Consider the following 16,102-nt stretch of genomic DNA (forward strand, 5'->3'; position numbering starts at 1 on the left):
CCCTCCAGAAAAAATGAATGCCGTTGTTTTGTGCCCATCTTTTTCTCTGTATATATATAAAAAAAAAAAACCTTTTATGCCCGCGTCGCTCTTACTATACGCCGTATATTAAGCTTGAAAGGGTAGAGACATGGTTATTGCAATTAGGAGAATGTTCGTGGCCGTTGTCGCTCTTTGTTTGGAAACATGAGGAGCGTATTTATAGCCACGAGCATAATTCCATTGTTTGGCCCTGATTTTTAAACTGCGACCTGTGTCGGGCCCATCAGCCGGATGGGTCCCGTGAATAGTGGTCTCGCTTGCGCCTCTTTCCTTGCTTTCATGGCCTTACTCCTTTGGTGAGGGGGACTTGGGACTTGGGTCTTGGGGCTTAGGACGTGGGAATTGGAACTTGTGTCTTGGGACTTGGGACTTGGGACTTGGGACTTGGGACTAGGGACTTGGGTTGTGGGACTTGGCACATGGGACTTGGGAGCCTTGAGGTTGTAGGAGGGTGCTGTTGGAGGGGTCAGTAGGGTAGAACTCTTTAATGAAGGATAAAGTGAAAAAAAAATGGTAAGGATAGATAAAAACTAATTACGAATGATATTGCGAGTTGTGTACCTAGACCGCTGTCTTTTTCTGTTACGTAGGTAATTTTCTTCAGTGGAAGGATATTTGCTACTCCTACTAAGAGTAGATGACTTGTATAGTGGTTAGTGTCGTGGAATGCCACTTAGATGTCTGTAGCATGACTGCTGCAGTGTGGGGGCTGTAGTGGGAGGTTGAAACCAACATTTTTTGGAAGCTTAAATTCCAAGTTAATGGCCCCTTTGGTGTGCTTGTTCTATGTGAATAGGTCTCATCTACTGAAATAATAATCATAATTCTGTGCAATGTGAGTATGATACTGATTACCTCAGTCATGTTTGGTTGCCCTCTATGCTTCGAATCCCCCTACTCATTACCTTCATTGCGCGATGCTGATTGGCTGGCAGTAATCAGTCTGTGTTGTCATACATTATGAATGCATGTTGACCTGTAATACTAATTTTGAAATGCAGATAAGGTTGATTGGTTCCTAATAGTTCGTGTTTTTTGACAAATATTTGTCCAAATGAATTCTATTACGAGCAGAATGTGAGTCTGGAGGAGCAGATAGACGATGTGGTTTTGTTTGAGCGGTTTCTACTTATGCCTTCTGTGAACCTTTTATTCTTCTGATGTGATTAACTCTCCCCCTCTTTCTCGTGCTCGGTTGAGAGAGAGAGAGAGAGAGAGATAGAGAGAGAAGAGAGAGAGAGAGAGGGATACGTACAAGCGCACAAATGTTTATGCATACATGATTTCGTAGTTCGTTGATTGTGTCGCTAATTTTACGAATTGGCTTAACATGTCATTCGAAATAGCTTCCTCTTGCCGGCAGTATACCAGCTAATGAGAAAAATCCTGAGTGTTTACTTTAATTGATCGTGTTGGTCGGGGAGAAGGAGGGAGGGAAGGGCGTTGTGAACATAATACTTCCGTTTATCTTCCCTTTTATGATCTTAATTTAGCTTATCCATTCATTAGTTGATTTAGAATATCCAGTCATTAGTTAAAAGAGTCTAAGGTAAAAGAGCACACTGCTGTGCCGAAGGTCCCTCAGGCGGAGAAGATCGAACTAAATTGAATAATTAAAAAACTGAAGGTCTTAAGAGACGAAAATAGCCCCAGCGATTACGCACCTCTAGTTATCTCTGTTTCCTTCTTTCTTGTTTCTTCTTGGTACCTTTCCGGGGGCCTTCATATAGAGTTCCCCGTAGTGCCGTCAATGCACCTCACGTGGAGCACTGTAGAATTACTTAAAGTTCTCTTCAGCTTTCTTTCGTGCCCTATCTGCAACCCCTTTCATTCCTTTTACTGTACCTTCATTCGTGTTCTCTCTCTTCCACATGACTTTCCTTCCTCTCCTAACCATTGCTTCATATTGCAACTGCTTTGAGGTTTTGCTGCTGTTACACCTTTTTAACTTTTTTTTTCTTTACTGTCAGTGTCCCTATCAGCGCTGAAAGACTTCATAGGTCCCTGCGCTTGCTCCTTGGCCTAAATTCTCTAAATTCTTTCCTTCCTGTAGAATGAAAAGAATAGTTCCTTCATGTAGAATTAAAACAATTGTTCCTTCATGTAGAATTAAAAGAATAGTTCCTTCATGTAGAATTTAAAAGAATAGTTCCTTCATGTAGAATTAAATGAATAGTTCCATCGTGTAGCATTAAAAGAATTAAAAGAATACTTGCTTCATGTAGAATTAAAAGAATAGTTCCTTCATGTAGAAATAAAAGAATAGTTCCTTCATGTAGAAATAAAAGAATAGTTCCTTCATGTAGAAATAAAAGAATAGTTCCTTCATGTAGAATTAAAAGAATGGTTCCATCGTGTAGAATTAAAAGAATAGTTTCATCGTGTAGAATTAAAAGAATTAAAATAGTTGCTTCATGTAGAATGAAAAGAATAGTTCCTTCCTGTAGAATGAAAAGAATAGTTCATGTAGAATTTAAAAGAATAGTTCCTTCGTGTAGAATTAAAAGAATAGTTCCTTCATGTAGAAATAAAAGAATAGTTCCTTCATGTAGAAATAAAAGAATAGTTCCTTCATGTAGAAATAAAAGAATAGTTCCTTCATGTAGAATTAAAAGAATAGTGCCTTCGTGTAGAATTAGAAAAGAATGAAAAGAATAGTTCCTTCATGTAGAATTAAAAGAATAGTTGTCATATGCAAAGAAATCCTATTTACCTCCGAGCTCCAGATAGAAGTCCCTGGTGTATTCATTACGGTGCCCGAGTGTAATTTGATCTGTAATAGCCATTGTGCTCGAGATCCTGCGGAAAGTCTCCGGAAAAAAAGAGATTCGAGAGTTTTCCTGAGAAAGAAAAAGATGATGATTTCCCTTGGAAGAGATCGTGATTCGCCAGGAGGAAAATATTGTAATATTTTAGTTTTTTTCAGAGAAGGAATTCACTTCAAAAATATGTCTTTAGGAAGGTAATGTTTTTACCCGAACGAAAGTATTGATGGTATTAGCAGGAAAAAGATTGTTGTTATTCATGAGAAGGAACAATTTGATTATTTTGTGTATTAAAAAAAAAAGGAAAAGAAAAAAACTAATTTGTGGTGTTCTCTATTACGGTTTTTCCACTTATTTTGAAGGGAAAAAATCCCTGTTAAAACTATTACGTGTGCAATTAACAATTACGGGAAAAAGCTGTGATGGCATTTGAGAAGTGAAAAACAACCTGTGATTCTGAGAGCTTAAAAATAACCTGATCAAGGTATTGAGGTCATTGTTTCGTGGAAAGGGAATGATTTTATATCGTTTTATCTTCATTTACAGTTACGCTGAATTGTGGAGCGTGAAATTAAGAAATTCCTCTGGTTTTGTAAATAAACATATTTTAATTTAGTGTCTTTTTTGTTAGACCTATTGCAGACAAGTGAATTTACAGAAGAGTTCATTATGGCCAGGTAGTGGCTAGTACATTTATTTTTGCACAAGTCTGATCTTTTTCCATTTGTGTTTTGCCTTAGTGGAATATTACGTCATTTTCTTTCGAGTAGATAACTGTTCAGATTCCTTGTTAGCCATTAATGCCATTGCTATAACCTTCTTTACGGTGAGCTTTCATCCAACATTTCCTCAGGTTTTTTTCCATTTTAAATGAATCGACTTGAAACCTTCCTCGCATTCATTTTAATTTCGTTGTTTTTTTTTAATAAAAATGAAACCCAAGAAACCGTCTTTTTTCTTGAAGCAAGTTTCCTGGTTGTAAGACGAAAGTTTTCCCTTCCGTCCCCACCAGATAAGCAGACCTCTCACCCCTTCAGGCTACGTGGACCCTGTTTTCCAGGATGCAAAAACAAATTACTGTACAATACTCAAGTGAACTGTGACTCTAGCAGACACATCGTCCATCTATTTACATCTCTTGTATATTAAAGAATCTTATTAAGGTAGACAGTTAGAAAATAAAGTATCGCATTCACTGACAGGAAGATAAAACGGAAAGGGTCACTCACAGAAAAACACGATGAAACTGAATGTATCTTGCGAGGCGGAAAAAATTGAAGCTTGTGTGACTTTTATGTCGAGAGACACTCTTCATTCTGATCACTTCTGAGAAGGGCGAGTAGTTAGCCATGATTTATCCTTAGCTTTGATAGAGAAGTGTCCCATTACTTCAGGCAGTGCTGGGTGACGGAAAGGGGTGTTATGCAAGCAAGTCTTCCGAGAATGTAGAACGAAAGGAAATCAATATTTAGGAAGTGCAAGATGGAAGTGGAGGTACAGCAGATAGCCCTTTTTCGGTGACAGTTTCTAGAGTTCTTCTGCAAGCTTTGGAATGCTCTAGCTGCTTCTGTTTTTTTTATTCATAATATTTTTTTTACTGACGCAGGTCCATCGCTTCCTTCTTGTTTAATATCAACCATTTTTCTTGCTTTCGTGTTTTGTCGGTTCTGGGCTAGAATAGGAGATCAGGTTGCCCATCAAATCGACCTTTGCTCTTAAAAGAGAGAGAGAGAGAGAGAGAGAGAGAGAGAGAGAGAGAGAGAGAGAGAGAGAGAGAGATGAAGCTGTTGTGAGGCTTTGCTAGTTACATACGAAGGGATTGCTCTTTAATCCTGCAGTTAGAGAATTTCTCTCGGTTTTGTAAATTTTGAATTTATACCCTTACAGTGTTTGTATTTTTCTAATGATTTTAGACTTCCTTTACAACATCGTAAATCTCACCTAGGAAGTTCCTGCAAAATTAAAATGTTGATATAGTTCTCTCTCTCTCTCTCTCTCTCTCTCTCTCTCTCTCTCTCTCTCTCTCTCTCTCTCTCTCTCTCTCTCTTGTGAGTCTTGAGTTTGCCGGGCACTCGACGAGTCTTTCGGCGGAAAATTAAAATTTACTTTGTGTATAAAGTTGGGAAACTGTTCTATTACTTTTAAGAATGAACGTACCGACTACAAACAATGTATCGTATGATAGTAACTTTAGTGATTCCGAACTTTCCATTTTTTTTCCCTAAATGGGCGTTTGTGTGCGATTTTGCCCAAGAACCTCATCGTTAGTGATTAGCATTCATACTGATCAGAATGATATGAAATAGTGCATACTGGTCAGATGATAAGTATAGTGCATACTGGTCAGATGATATGGAATACGGCATACTGATCAGATGATAAGGCATAATGCATTCTGATCAGATGATATGGAATAGTGCCTCCTGATTAGATAAAAAGTATAGTGCATACTGATCAGATGATAAGTATAGTGCAAACTGATCAGATGAATGGAATAATGCCTACTGATCAGATGAAAAGTATAGTGCATACTGATCAGATTATATGAAATAGTGCCTACTGATTATATAAAAAGTATAGTGCATACTGATCAGATGATAAAAAATTGCTATTAACAGTATCAGTCGAGAGATGTGAAAAAAAATCTCATGATCAAGACGCTGACAAAATAACGATAATTTTCCTGATCTAACGTAATCTAAACAAGAAACATCTAAAAGGCAAAGGCGAGAAATGATAAAGAGAATTAAAATAATTATTTATTAAATGATGAAAGTAAAGTTCCAGCAGCAAACTGGCAGGCTCGAGTAGTTATCAGCAAATATATTCAGCGCGTTAGCAAACTCTTAATCAGGGTGTGGTAACTGCTTATGTGATCAGATTAATATTTCATATCAAACTTCACGGGTAGTAACATAATTTCAAGAGTCTCTCTCTCTCTCTCTCTCGTAAAATAAAGGCTGTTATTTGTAGCATGAGACAGAAATTATCACTATTTTTTCTTTTTAATTATACTCTCTCTCTCTCTCTCTCTCTCTCTCTCTCTCTCTCTCTCTCTCTCTCTCTCTCTCTCTCTCGTAAAATAAAGGCTGTTATTTGTAGCATGAGACAGAAATTATCACTATTTTTTCTTTTTTAATTATACTCTCTCTCTCTCTCTTCTCTCTCTCTCTCTCTCTCTCTCTCTCTCTCTCTCTCAAAATAAAATAAAGGCTGTTATTTGTAGCATGAAACAGAAAGAAATTATCACTATTTTTTGTTTTCGATTATACCCTCTCTCTCTCTCTCTCTCTCTCTCTCTCTCTCTCTCTCTCTCTCTCTCTCTCTTAAAATGAAAGCCATGATTTGTAAAATGAAAAAAAGAATGATCGAAATTTTTCATTTTCGACAGTTTGGTATTTGTACGCTATATATATTTGCATTTAAATGGTTATACGTCTCTGTAGCGTATATTCGATTGATTGATTGATTTATTAAAGATTATCTGGCGTCGCAACAGCTAATGGTTAATTAAGTGTACACATCTTCTCTCGCTATATTTCCAGTTTCGATTGGCGTTTTAAGCCTTGGAAATTTGCAATGGAACAAACGGCGCGGCTGTTTGTGACCATCGCTTTATGAGAATCCTTACAAACGCCAGCTCCATAATTCATTCACTCAGCGGCGCCTCCAGTTTGTAATTAATTTTGCAGTCACAGACCGTGTCTTGTAGACATAAATTGAAGTTTATTCATCTCGGGGTGTTTGTGACTAGAGTTGCGGTGTCTAACCGTATGTGAACACGGTGTAAATGGTCGTTTGTTAAAGTTGTATACTTGTGTATACGCATGTGGTGTTGGTTTTGCAGGTGTATGAGGTAATTTTTTTTTTTTTTTGCTTTACATGTTATTTCTCTCTCTCTCTCTCTCTCTCTCTCTCTCTCTCTCTTTTATTGAGATGAGAGAACTTTTATAGTTCATGTAGCATGTATGTTTATCAATATTTTCAAACATTAATAATAATAATAACTGTAATTACAAAATTCGTGATGGTATTGTAAAGAAATAACTTTCCCATTTCACTTTTAAGTAAGAACAATTCTTTTCTCTTCTCTCTCTCTCTCTCTCTCTCTCTCTCTCTCTCTCTCTCTCTCTCTTTATTTTTATTTTTTTTTTTTTAATACGAGAAACGAAGTAATCCTTCAGCACCAGCGTAGATCTGGAGCATATTAGAAAGTATTAAAGACTATTTATGTGCCAATTATGTAAATGTGATTCCGTTTCATAAAAGATTTTGCTTTTGTTTTTTAAACGATTTTGTACTTTTGATTTAAGGGAAAATTTGAGTGAGGCATCGAGTTTATTTTTTTCCCTAAATCTACCTTTTTAGGTAATCATGCAAAGTATTGATCTTCACGGTGATTTAATACTGGATTTTTCCTTTCGTTGTGTGTAGTTGCAGTGCTCTTTGACGACCTAAAATGTAAGACATTAACCTCATCTTACAATTTTGTCTCCCTTAGGGGGTTAGTACCGTCAGTGCAGCTCACATGGCGCACTGTAGGCATAACTTAAGGGTCTTGCAGCGTCCCTTCAGCCCCTAACAGCAACCTCTTTCATTCCTTTTTTATTGTACCTCTGTTCATATTCTCTTTCTTCCATCTGACTTTCCACCCTCTCTTAACAGCTGTTTCATAGTGCAACTGTTAGGTTTCCTTCCTGTTACACCTTACGAACCTTCTCGCTGCCAATCTCCCTTTCAGCGCTGATTGACCTCATAGGTCCCAGCGCTTGGCCTTTGGTCTAAATTCTATATTCTGACTCTTAAGATTTTGGCCTTTTATATATTTTATTTATTTATTCATTCATTTATTTTTGTAAGGAAAATAAAATGAAGTACCCACTTTTTTGTACCCCCTTAATTTTATTTGGTAAGGAAAATAAAATGAAGTACCCACTTAATTTTTTTTTTTTGGTAAGGAAATTAAAATGAAGTACTCACTCAATTTTCTTTTGGTAAGGAAAATAAAATGAAGTACCCACTTAATTTTTTTTCGGTAAGGAAAGTAAAATGAAGTACCCACTTAAATTTTTTTTAGTAAGGAAAATTTTTTTGGTAAGGAGAAAAATGAAGTACCCACTTAATTATCTTTTTAAGGAAAATAAAAGGAAGTACCCACTATTTTGTTTTGTAAGGAAAATAATATGAAGTACCCAATTCTTTTTTTTTTTTTTTTTTGTTAAGGAAAATAAAATGAAGTACCCACGAAATCTTTTTAAAGGAAAATAAAATGAAGTACATTTTTGTGTGTGTGTAAGGAAAATAAAATGAAGTCCACACTTATTTGAGCCTCTCGCCCTAAATGTCATTCCAAGGATGTTTAACCGCCATATCTGTGTTTCTTTCCCCCTCCGCCCTCCGAGTCTTTTTCCATTAGCCCTATCTCCAACCCCGGTTTCCCTCCGCCACCGGAAACGGGGCAGAGTACAGGATTCCTCCTCCACTTTGGGACGTCAGCTAGATGATACCCTGCTCAGGCCCTTGTGATAAAGGACCCCCAACGCTGCTGCTGCTTTTATTTATTTTTGCGTGTGTTGGGGGGGGGGGGGGGTTCGGGGTTAACTTTTCTACTCGTTTCTTCCCATGGCAAGACGCTGTATGTGTCTTTTCGTTACTTTTGTTGACCGTGATTTGAAATTCCTTTTTTTTTTTTTTTTTTCGTGGGGGGGTTGGTTGGTGGGGGGGGATACTTCTTTTGACTCGTTTCCTCCCATGGCAGGACGCTGTTTGTGGCCTCTTGCTACTGTGCTGACCGTATTCACAATATCCCCTAAATGTTTCTTGACTTTAATTTTTTACTTCAATTTTTTTTTATTCTAGCAAATTGGGATTATGCTTGGCTGTGTTTATTGCGAACTAATAACTTTTTTATTTGCGTAAGGATAACTATTTTTATTCGCGCAAGGATAATTTTTTTTTGGGGGGGGAAATGGTAACTTTTTTATTTGGTTGAGGATAACAATATATTATTTGCGTAAGGATAACTATTTTGTTTTTGCGTAAGGATATCTATTATTGTGCGAATGATAACTATTTTTATATTTGCGTAAGATAACTATATTTTTTTTTTGCGTAAGGATAACTATTTTTGATTTGCGGAAGGATAAATTTTTTTTATTTGCGTAGTGATAACTTTTTTATTTGCGTAATGATGATAGCTATTTTTTTTATATGCGTAGGGATAACTTTTTTTTATTTGCATAAGTATGACTATTCTTTTATTTGCATAAGGATAACTGTTTTTTTATATGCGTAGTGATAACTATTTAATATTTGCATAAGGGGTAACTATTTTTTCTATTTGCATAAGGATAACTATTATTTTTGTGTAAGTATATCAGTCATTTTTTTTAGGAATGACTGAATACGCTGCCGAATGGAGAGAGCGGATCTTTGATTAATAGTTATTTAGATAGTCTTATTTAATAACAGCATTTTGTATTGGCATAACATATATAGAATTTCTATATGTGAAATATCCCGAACCAGTGAAACGGAAACGCTGGAAAATTTAGTTTTGCCTCGGTTCTGTATTTGAGCGGAACTACAGCTTGATAGGGTTAATGAGGTATAATTCTCTTAATTACACCCCATTAACATCGGTGTTTGCTTTCTCACCCTTTGCGCTCGCATTGGACGTTAATGACTATTGAAATGACGTCTGGGTATTTATTTTAGCATGTGTATCATTTCTGCTTCAACAGCGAAGCAGGATAAGCTAGAAATAATTTCGGACGTTGAAGAAACAACTCGGCGATTTTCAAAAATTTGACTCGGGCAGTACGCGTTAAGGTTTCGTTATCGTGTTATGGCCAGTCTACCGTTAAGAAATCTGACGCAACGTCGAAGCCTTCAGATTCCTTAACCATGGCTACGGTGTCCAGCCCCTAGCTCTGGTTTTCGAGAAAATGTAGAAAACAGATAATATCGGTTATGAAATGCTAAGAAATAAAAGGAATGCTGGGTCATCTTTTGTGAGAAATTACTAAGATTTTGATAAGTTCTTTTAAACTGAATAAGGAAAGTTTTTCCGCGAATCCACGCTTTACTTCACCTTATTCTTCTCATACATCTGCTGAAATGTTTTAGTCTTGAGGAGCTAAGCGAGTTTGGAATACTGTAACTCTGCCAGAGGCGACGATCATCCGCATACAATCTGACTGGGTACAGGAGAGCTGTATCTAATTGTACTCCAGAACTTTTCCGAGATGGGAGAGAGAGGAGAGAGAGAGAGAGAGAGAGAGAGAGAGAGAGAGAGAGAGAGAGAGAGAGAGAGAGAGAGAGAGAGAGGAAAGGTAATCATTCTTCCCGTGACTTGCTTGTCCCCAAAATGGACTTGAAGCACCTTTTAATGAGACTCATTTGTCCCCTTCGTCCTTTGCTCGTACGTGGATGTCTTTTCATATTTGCGTACATGATTGTTATTTTTATTACTTAGAAAAAGAAAGACACCGGTTTTATTGTTTAATGTGGAATCTATAAAATGAAAGACACCGATTTCATTGTATAATCTGGAATCTAGAAAATGAAAGACGCCGGTTCTGTTGTTTAATCTGGAATCTAAAAAATGAAAGACACCGATTTTATTGTTTAATCTGGAATCTTGTAAAGGAAAGACACCGGTTCTGTGGTTTAATCTGGAATCTAAGAAATGAAAGACACCGATTTTATTGTTTAATCTGGAATTTTGTAAAGGAAAAACACCGATTCTGTTGTTTAATCTAGAATTTAGAAAATGAAAGAAACCGATTTTATTGTTAATCTGGAATCTAGAAAATGAAAGACACTGGTTTTATTGTTTAATCTGGAGTCTAGAAAATGAAAGACACTGGTTTTATTGTTTAATCTGGAATCTAGAAAATGAAGACACTGGTTTTATTGTTTAATCTGGAGTCTAGAAAATGAAGACACTGGTTTTATTGTTTAATCTGGAATCTAGAAAATGAAGACACTGGTTTTATTGTTTAATCTGGAATCTAGAAAATGAAAGACACTGGTTTTATTGTTTAATCTGGAATCTAGAAAATGAAAGACACTGGTTTTATTGTTTAATCTGGAATTTAGAAAATCAAAGACACCGGTTTTATTGTTTAATCTGGAAAATCTATGCTATGGCAAGTCTTTTACATACAGTACAGGTGTTAAGAGGAAAAAATGTCGAAAGATTGCCTTTTCGAAATAAAATACAAAGAACCTGATACTAGGATAAAATAAGCCAAGTCCTTGCTTTCTTTGATCAGTATTATCGAAGTAAGTTTGCTAATCGGCTCAGTTTACAACTGGTCAATTTCACTCAACAGTTTTTATTATTTCCATAAAACCCTTTTTTTTTTTTTTGAAAGAGAGAGAGAGAGAGAGAAAGAGCTTCACCATTGTTTTTTCTTAAATTTTTTACCAGACCCTGCTCACCGAAGCTTGATTAAAGACATAGATATTTTAATATCAAAATAGACATTTTTTGCCTTTGTGAAAAAGTCATATGAATGAAGGTGATTAATACTTTTATGTTGCGTCGTAGTATCGTTTTTCATAGCAAAGTAACCAGAGGGCTGGAGTAACTCTCTCTCTCTCTCTCTCTCTCTCTCTCTCTCTCTCTCTCTCTCTCTCTCTTCAAAAGTCGAAAAAAAGAAGTATCTTTCAGACAATATTAAATGCTCTATGTCTGCCTAAGGTGACCAAGATTAGATTACCCGGCGATATGCTTTACAGTTCTTCGTACCACAGGCCTCTTCCTTTCCATTCCACCTTTCCCAAGGCCCTTTCCAGGACCCTTTCCACTGGAACGACCTCGGGGGTTTTTAGCCCGTGTGTTATGATTCCCACAAGTCCGGAGTTACCATAAAACGCCACAGTAATGCCTATCTTCAACTTGAAGAGACAGAATGCTGAAGCCTGGAAGTTTTCTGTTTATACAGAGAAATGTTTTTCCTTCTTTTTATATTTTTTTATTTCCAGAAAGTTTTACTCCAGCCACTGGAAGTGCTCGAAATAGCAGTGTTGGAAGTTATAGCCACCTGAAGGAATTTCTGTACAATTTACATTTTTGTTTTTTTACGTTGGGTAATTCATCTTTTTCAAAACCGCTTTCGTGGAACTGAAAATAAGAATGGCATGGGCTTGTTTTCTAGATATGAACTTAAATATTTCCTTTTTTTAAATGGAAGATATTTTACGGTAACGACTAATGTTTTTGTTGGGGAAGTCAAGTAACATCAGTTACTATTCTATGTTTTTATGGGATGTACATGTGAGAAACCATTATTAATATATATATATATATATATATATATATATATATATATATATATATATATATATATATATATATATAGTTATGTGTGTGTGTAGTGTACTTGTTTTTATTCATAACATATTCATACAGTATATTGATAAATAGAATTTTCTGTAATTAAAGATGACAGTTAAAATCAAGTTACTCATAATATCTTCCGGGAGCCGTGATGGGGTAGGAGAGGGATGGTATTGGATGTTCTTACCATTTTTTGAACTCTTAACCTAAAATATACCCAGTAACCTAAAATATGCCCAGTAGCTAGACATGGGTTCGAATCGTACTATAGCCGGAGACAACATTCTTATTGTGTTTGATTATTGTGGCCTTGCAACGTACCATTAAGAAATCGGACGCGCTGTTGACCTGTAGATTGCCAGGGCATGATAATGAAAGCTTCAAGGGTCGTAGCCTTTATCTTGTGCTGTTTGTCTGTCCAATTTCTGTACCATTACCGTGTTCGAATTTTAACCTCTCGTTCGATAACCCAGTTATCTTTCTGGCGAACCTGTGAACCTTGGAATACGGCTTAGATTTTTCGTCAAAGTAATTTGTAACAATAATCACAAAATAATCTAGGTCTAGTTCGTTATAGTTTTGTTATTTTATGCCCGTCTGGGAAGCATCTTGATGCCTATGATAAATAATATGTTGACAAAAATTGTAGTTCGATTTCTGACAATATGTACCATATCCTTATCGACTTGGAATGCATTAGCTTAAAATGCATACTGAGGACCTTTTGGCACTGACTTCCCTATTGTTTTTATGCGAACATATCTCTTATGAATTGTGTGTTGTGATGTTGTTCAGGTTAATTCAAGGACACACATGCTTTTGTCGAATTTATAGGAATATGTTAAGCTTACTTTTTCCTTTGTAGTAATATTTATTCACCATTTTTATGTAATTATTATGTTTTCCAGTTTTCCATGTATAGATACATAGATGCAAAGCCCGATAGTACCAATTTGATGTAGCGTGGTTTTATTATGATTGATGCTTATAAAGTATCCTCAATATACTGCTTCTGTTCCTCTCATCTCCTTTAGGCATGTATGTATGTACGATGTATGTATCATCTTACCGACTGAAATAGGGCCCTTGGAAAACTTCAAGAAAAAATGAGGTTTTTTTGTTCAGAAATTTTGTTTCGGTTTGTGATAAAAGGAATTTTTAATTTTGCGCTAGAAATGTTACCCATGACTACTAGCCACTTTTACCTTCAAAATATAATTTAATAATCTTAATTGCTTCGGGGAGGGAGATATATCTTCTCGTAAAACCGTTTTATTGATTGATGATTAAATTTATTGTTCATGTTAGGCACTTAATGAAATCTAGTTTGTGGTCAGTATTTTTCTGTAGGGGTTGGATGGATGGGGAGCAAATAAAGCTCTTGCTCTCTCTCTCTCCTCTCTCTCTCTCTCTCTCTCCTCTCTCTCTCTCTCTCTCTCTCTCTCTCTTTATATATCACGGGAAGTAATGAAGATAAGTGTAGGACTTCTCAACTGTCTTTTAACCTGAACCGCTCTTAACAGCCGCTGAGGGAGACGCCGCCGTTTACAAGTTTCCAACTCACTCGCGCCTCTTCGATCACCTTAGGACTTGCTTCAAAGGTAAACGGTTACCCTCAGGACCTCCGAACCTCAGAACTGATTTGAGATCCCCCTGGGTAACAACCTTGCCTCTTAGAGTGTCGTGCTGTAGTCAGTCACAGTTGATGGTGATGATAATAGCAGTTGCTGTCTTGTGCTGTATATCTAGTGTGGCGAGTGCTTTTCATTTCATTAACCCCTTTGGTGTTTTATTTATCTTAGAGATAATACGAGGCTTCTTTATAGATGAGTTTTAATGTTCCTGGTTGGTGTGGCTCTAGAGAATTTTTTTTAAGCTGGAAAGATAGTATATATATGTATAATATGGTGTGTCTGTTGACAATGACCCGAGTTGTTTGTTGGACTTACTAACGAATGGAAAATTGTAGCGCTATCTTTTTGTGTCCTTAACAGTAATTCTGCCGCTCCCATATTAATGAGTTATCATCTTAGTGTCAGTCTGCCCCGTTGTTGTTTGTTATCCTTAATCTCACTGCTGAGAGGAGAGGCAACGCCTGTTCTATTCTCGAGCTGAATAAAGAAATTTTGTTCTTTTATACTTTTAAGGCAAAAGAGCTGGTAATTATGCAATATCCCTCTATTGAGAAAATGCAGTTCGAGTTAAAAGGACGTTCTGGAGAACTGAAAGTTAAAAAGATTTTAACTTGTAAAATCTGTCAACATGCATAGTTGATGTTGACATAACCTTTTTCAAAATTGCTCCTCCTCGTGTAGTATCTGATTAACATATTGATTGTATACATATGGAACTTGAAATGTTCATGATTTGTGTTTTTTAAGTTGATGAAGAAACTGATGCTGCAATGTCTTATTCCACTAACAAGCAGTTTACCCAAGAATGGATGGCTTCAGAGAAAAGGAAAGTCACCGGTCATTGTCGTATTCATGTAGCTAAATGCTGTCTCCAAGGGAAAAGTGAATATCCATTATCTAGCAACCTCAACATTATCGTTTAACTGTAACCTATCGGCCTCCTTCCATAGATTTTGCAACTCACCTCCATCACTTAGACAGACTAGTATTCAGGACATCCTGCATCTCCATTGTTAATTTATTCTTCTTTATTCACCCCAATATTTTGCATTGAGCAAGGGGCTGAATAACTCATATTCTTCTTCTTCTTCTTCTTCTTCTTCTTCTTTGTGTGTATGTATGTGTGATGACCAGACTCCGCAAAACGCTGTGATGTATTTAACATTTACTCCTCTTGTTTGGCATACTAAAACCAAAAGAATTCCTCTTAATATCTTCACTCATTTTGTGCCATCGATTCTCGGTCTTGTAGCTAAGATTAAGTCTTGCTGAATAGACCCTACTTTCTTTCATTATATTCAGAAAGTAACTGAATTTATAAGTTGTTGTCAGTTATAGCAAGTTTCCAAGATTTGTCTGCTCGTAAAGGGAATTTTTTTAAGAAAGTCCTTAAAAACATGAACGTGTTGGTGACTTCTTGAATCTTTTCCTCTCTCACTTAGAGGTGAATCATCACATTCAACCCTTTCATACTGCATACTATTATGATTGCCTGGAAAGGAGTGCCTGAAATAATTCTAAGCTTCCAGAAACAGCGCAAAACGATTAAAATTGAGTAATTTACAAAGAGCTGTTAAGGTACTGGTTCGCGCTCTAATTATATCTGGTAATTATGATCAAAAGGGTTGGGTTTTGTTTTATGTTTATCCAAAACACTGTTATAGCAGCAATTTAAGCACAGTAAATAGTCTCTGTTTCTGTTGCACACTGTTATAGCAGCAATTTAAGCACAGTAAATAGTGTCTGTTTCTGTTGCATTATCAGACACGCCTGTAATATTAATAGGTTGGCGAAACAAATCCTCTGTTCTGTATGAAGCGCCTCAGTGGCGTGGTTGGTATGGTGTTGGCATCCCACCTCGGTGGTCGCGGGTACGATTCTCGGCCATTCCATTGAGGAGCGAGAGATGTGTATTTCTGGTGATAGAAGTTCACTCTCGACGTGGTTCGGAAGTCACGTAAAGCCGTTGGTCCCGTTGCTGAATAACCACTAGTTCCATGCAACGTAAAGCTTCATATAAGCAATCTGTTCTGTATGGGTATTTATATCTAAAAATAAATCTGTGCAGAGAGTGTTCGGGAACCTGTCCGATTCCCTTTGGAGAGTTCGATTACGAACTGATCAGTACATGGAAATGAAATTTCGGAAGAGCTCTTTCTCGCACAAGCCACCGGACACGCGCCACAAGTGCTTCATCGCAAAAGAGTTATATCTGATTGTGCCATGAGTGATGAACTCCTTCAGTAGGGTCATTATCATAACGTGACAGAAGGTTATCCTTGACTGCCTTGATTTCTTGTTCCTTCTCCCTT

The 16,102-nt window shown here is 36.7% G+C and overlaps 1 protein-coding gene across 14 annotated transcripts in view; it reads left to right on the top strand.

Annotated features, from left to right (window-relative positions):
- LOC135214883 (dystrophin-like) overlaps positions 1-16,102 on the top strand; it is a 1,767,410-nt gene that overhangs the window by 712,535 nt on the left and 1,038,773 nt on the right. For 13 of the 14 annotated variants that reach the window (XM_064249322.1, XM_064249323.1, XM_064249325.1 and 10 more), the window contains one exon: positions 13,680-13,757. The exons of the other annotated variant lie outside the window; for it this stretch is intronic. In XM_064249322.1, the coding sequence (XP_064105392.1) occupies positions 13,680-13,757 (78 nt within the window). The remainder of the gene's footprint in view (positions 1-13,679; positions 13,758-16,102) is intronic. 14 annotated transcript variants of the gene reach the window in all.

The sequence above is a fragment of the Macrobrachium nipponense genome, chromosome 46 (genome assembly GCF_015104395.2).
Source record: "Macrobrachium nipponense isolate FS-2020 chromosome 46, ASM1510439v2, whole genome shotgun sequence".
In the NCBI taxonomy this organism is placed as follows: domain Eukaryota; kingdom Metazoa; phylum Arthropoda; class Malacostraca; order Decapoda; family Palaemonidae; genus Macrobrachium; species Macrobrachium nipponense.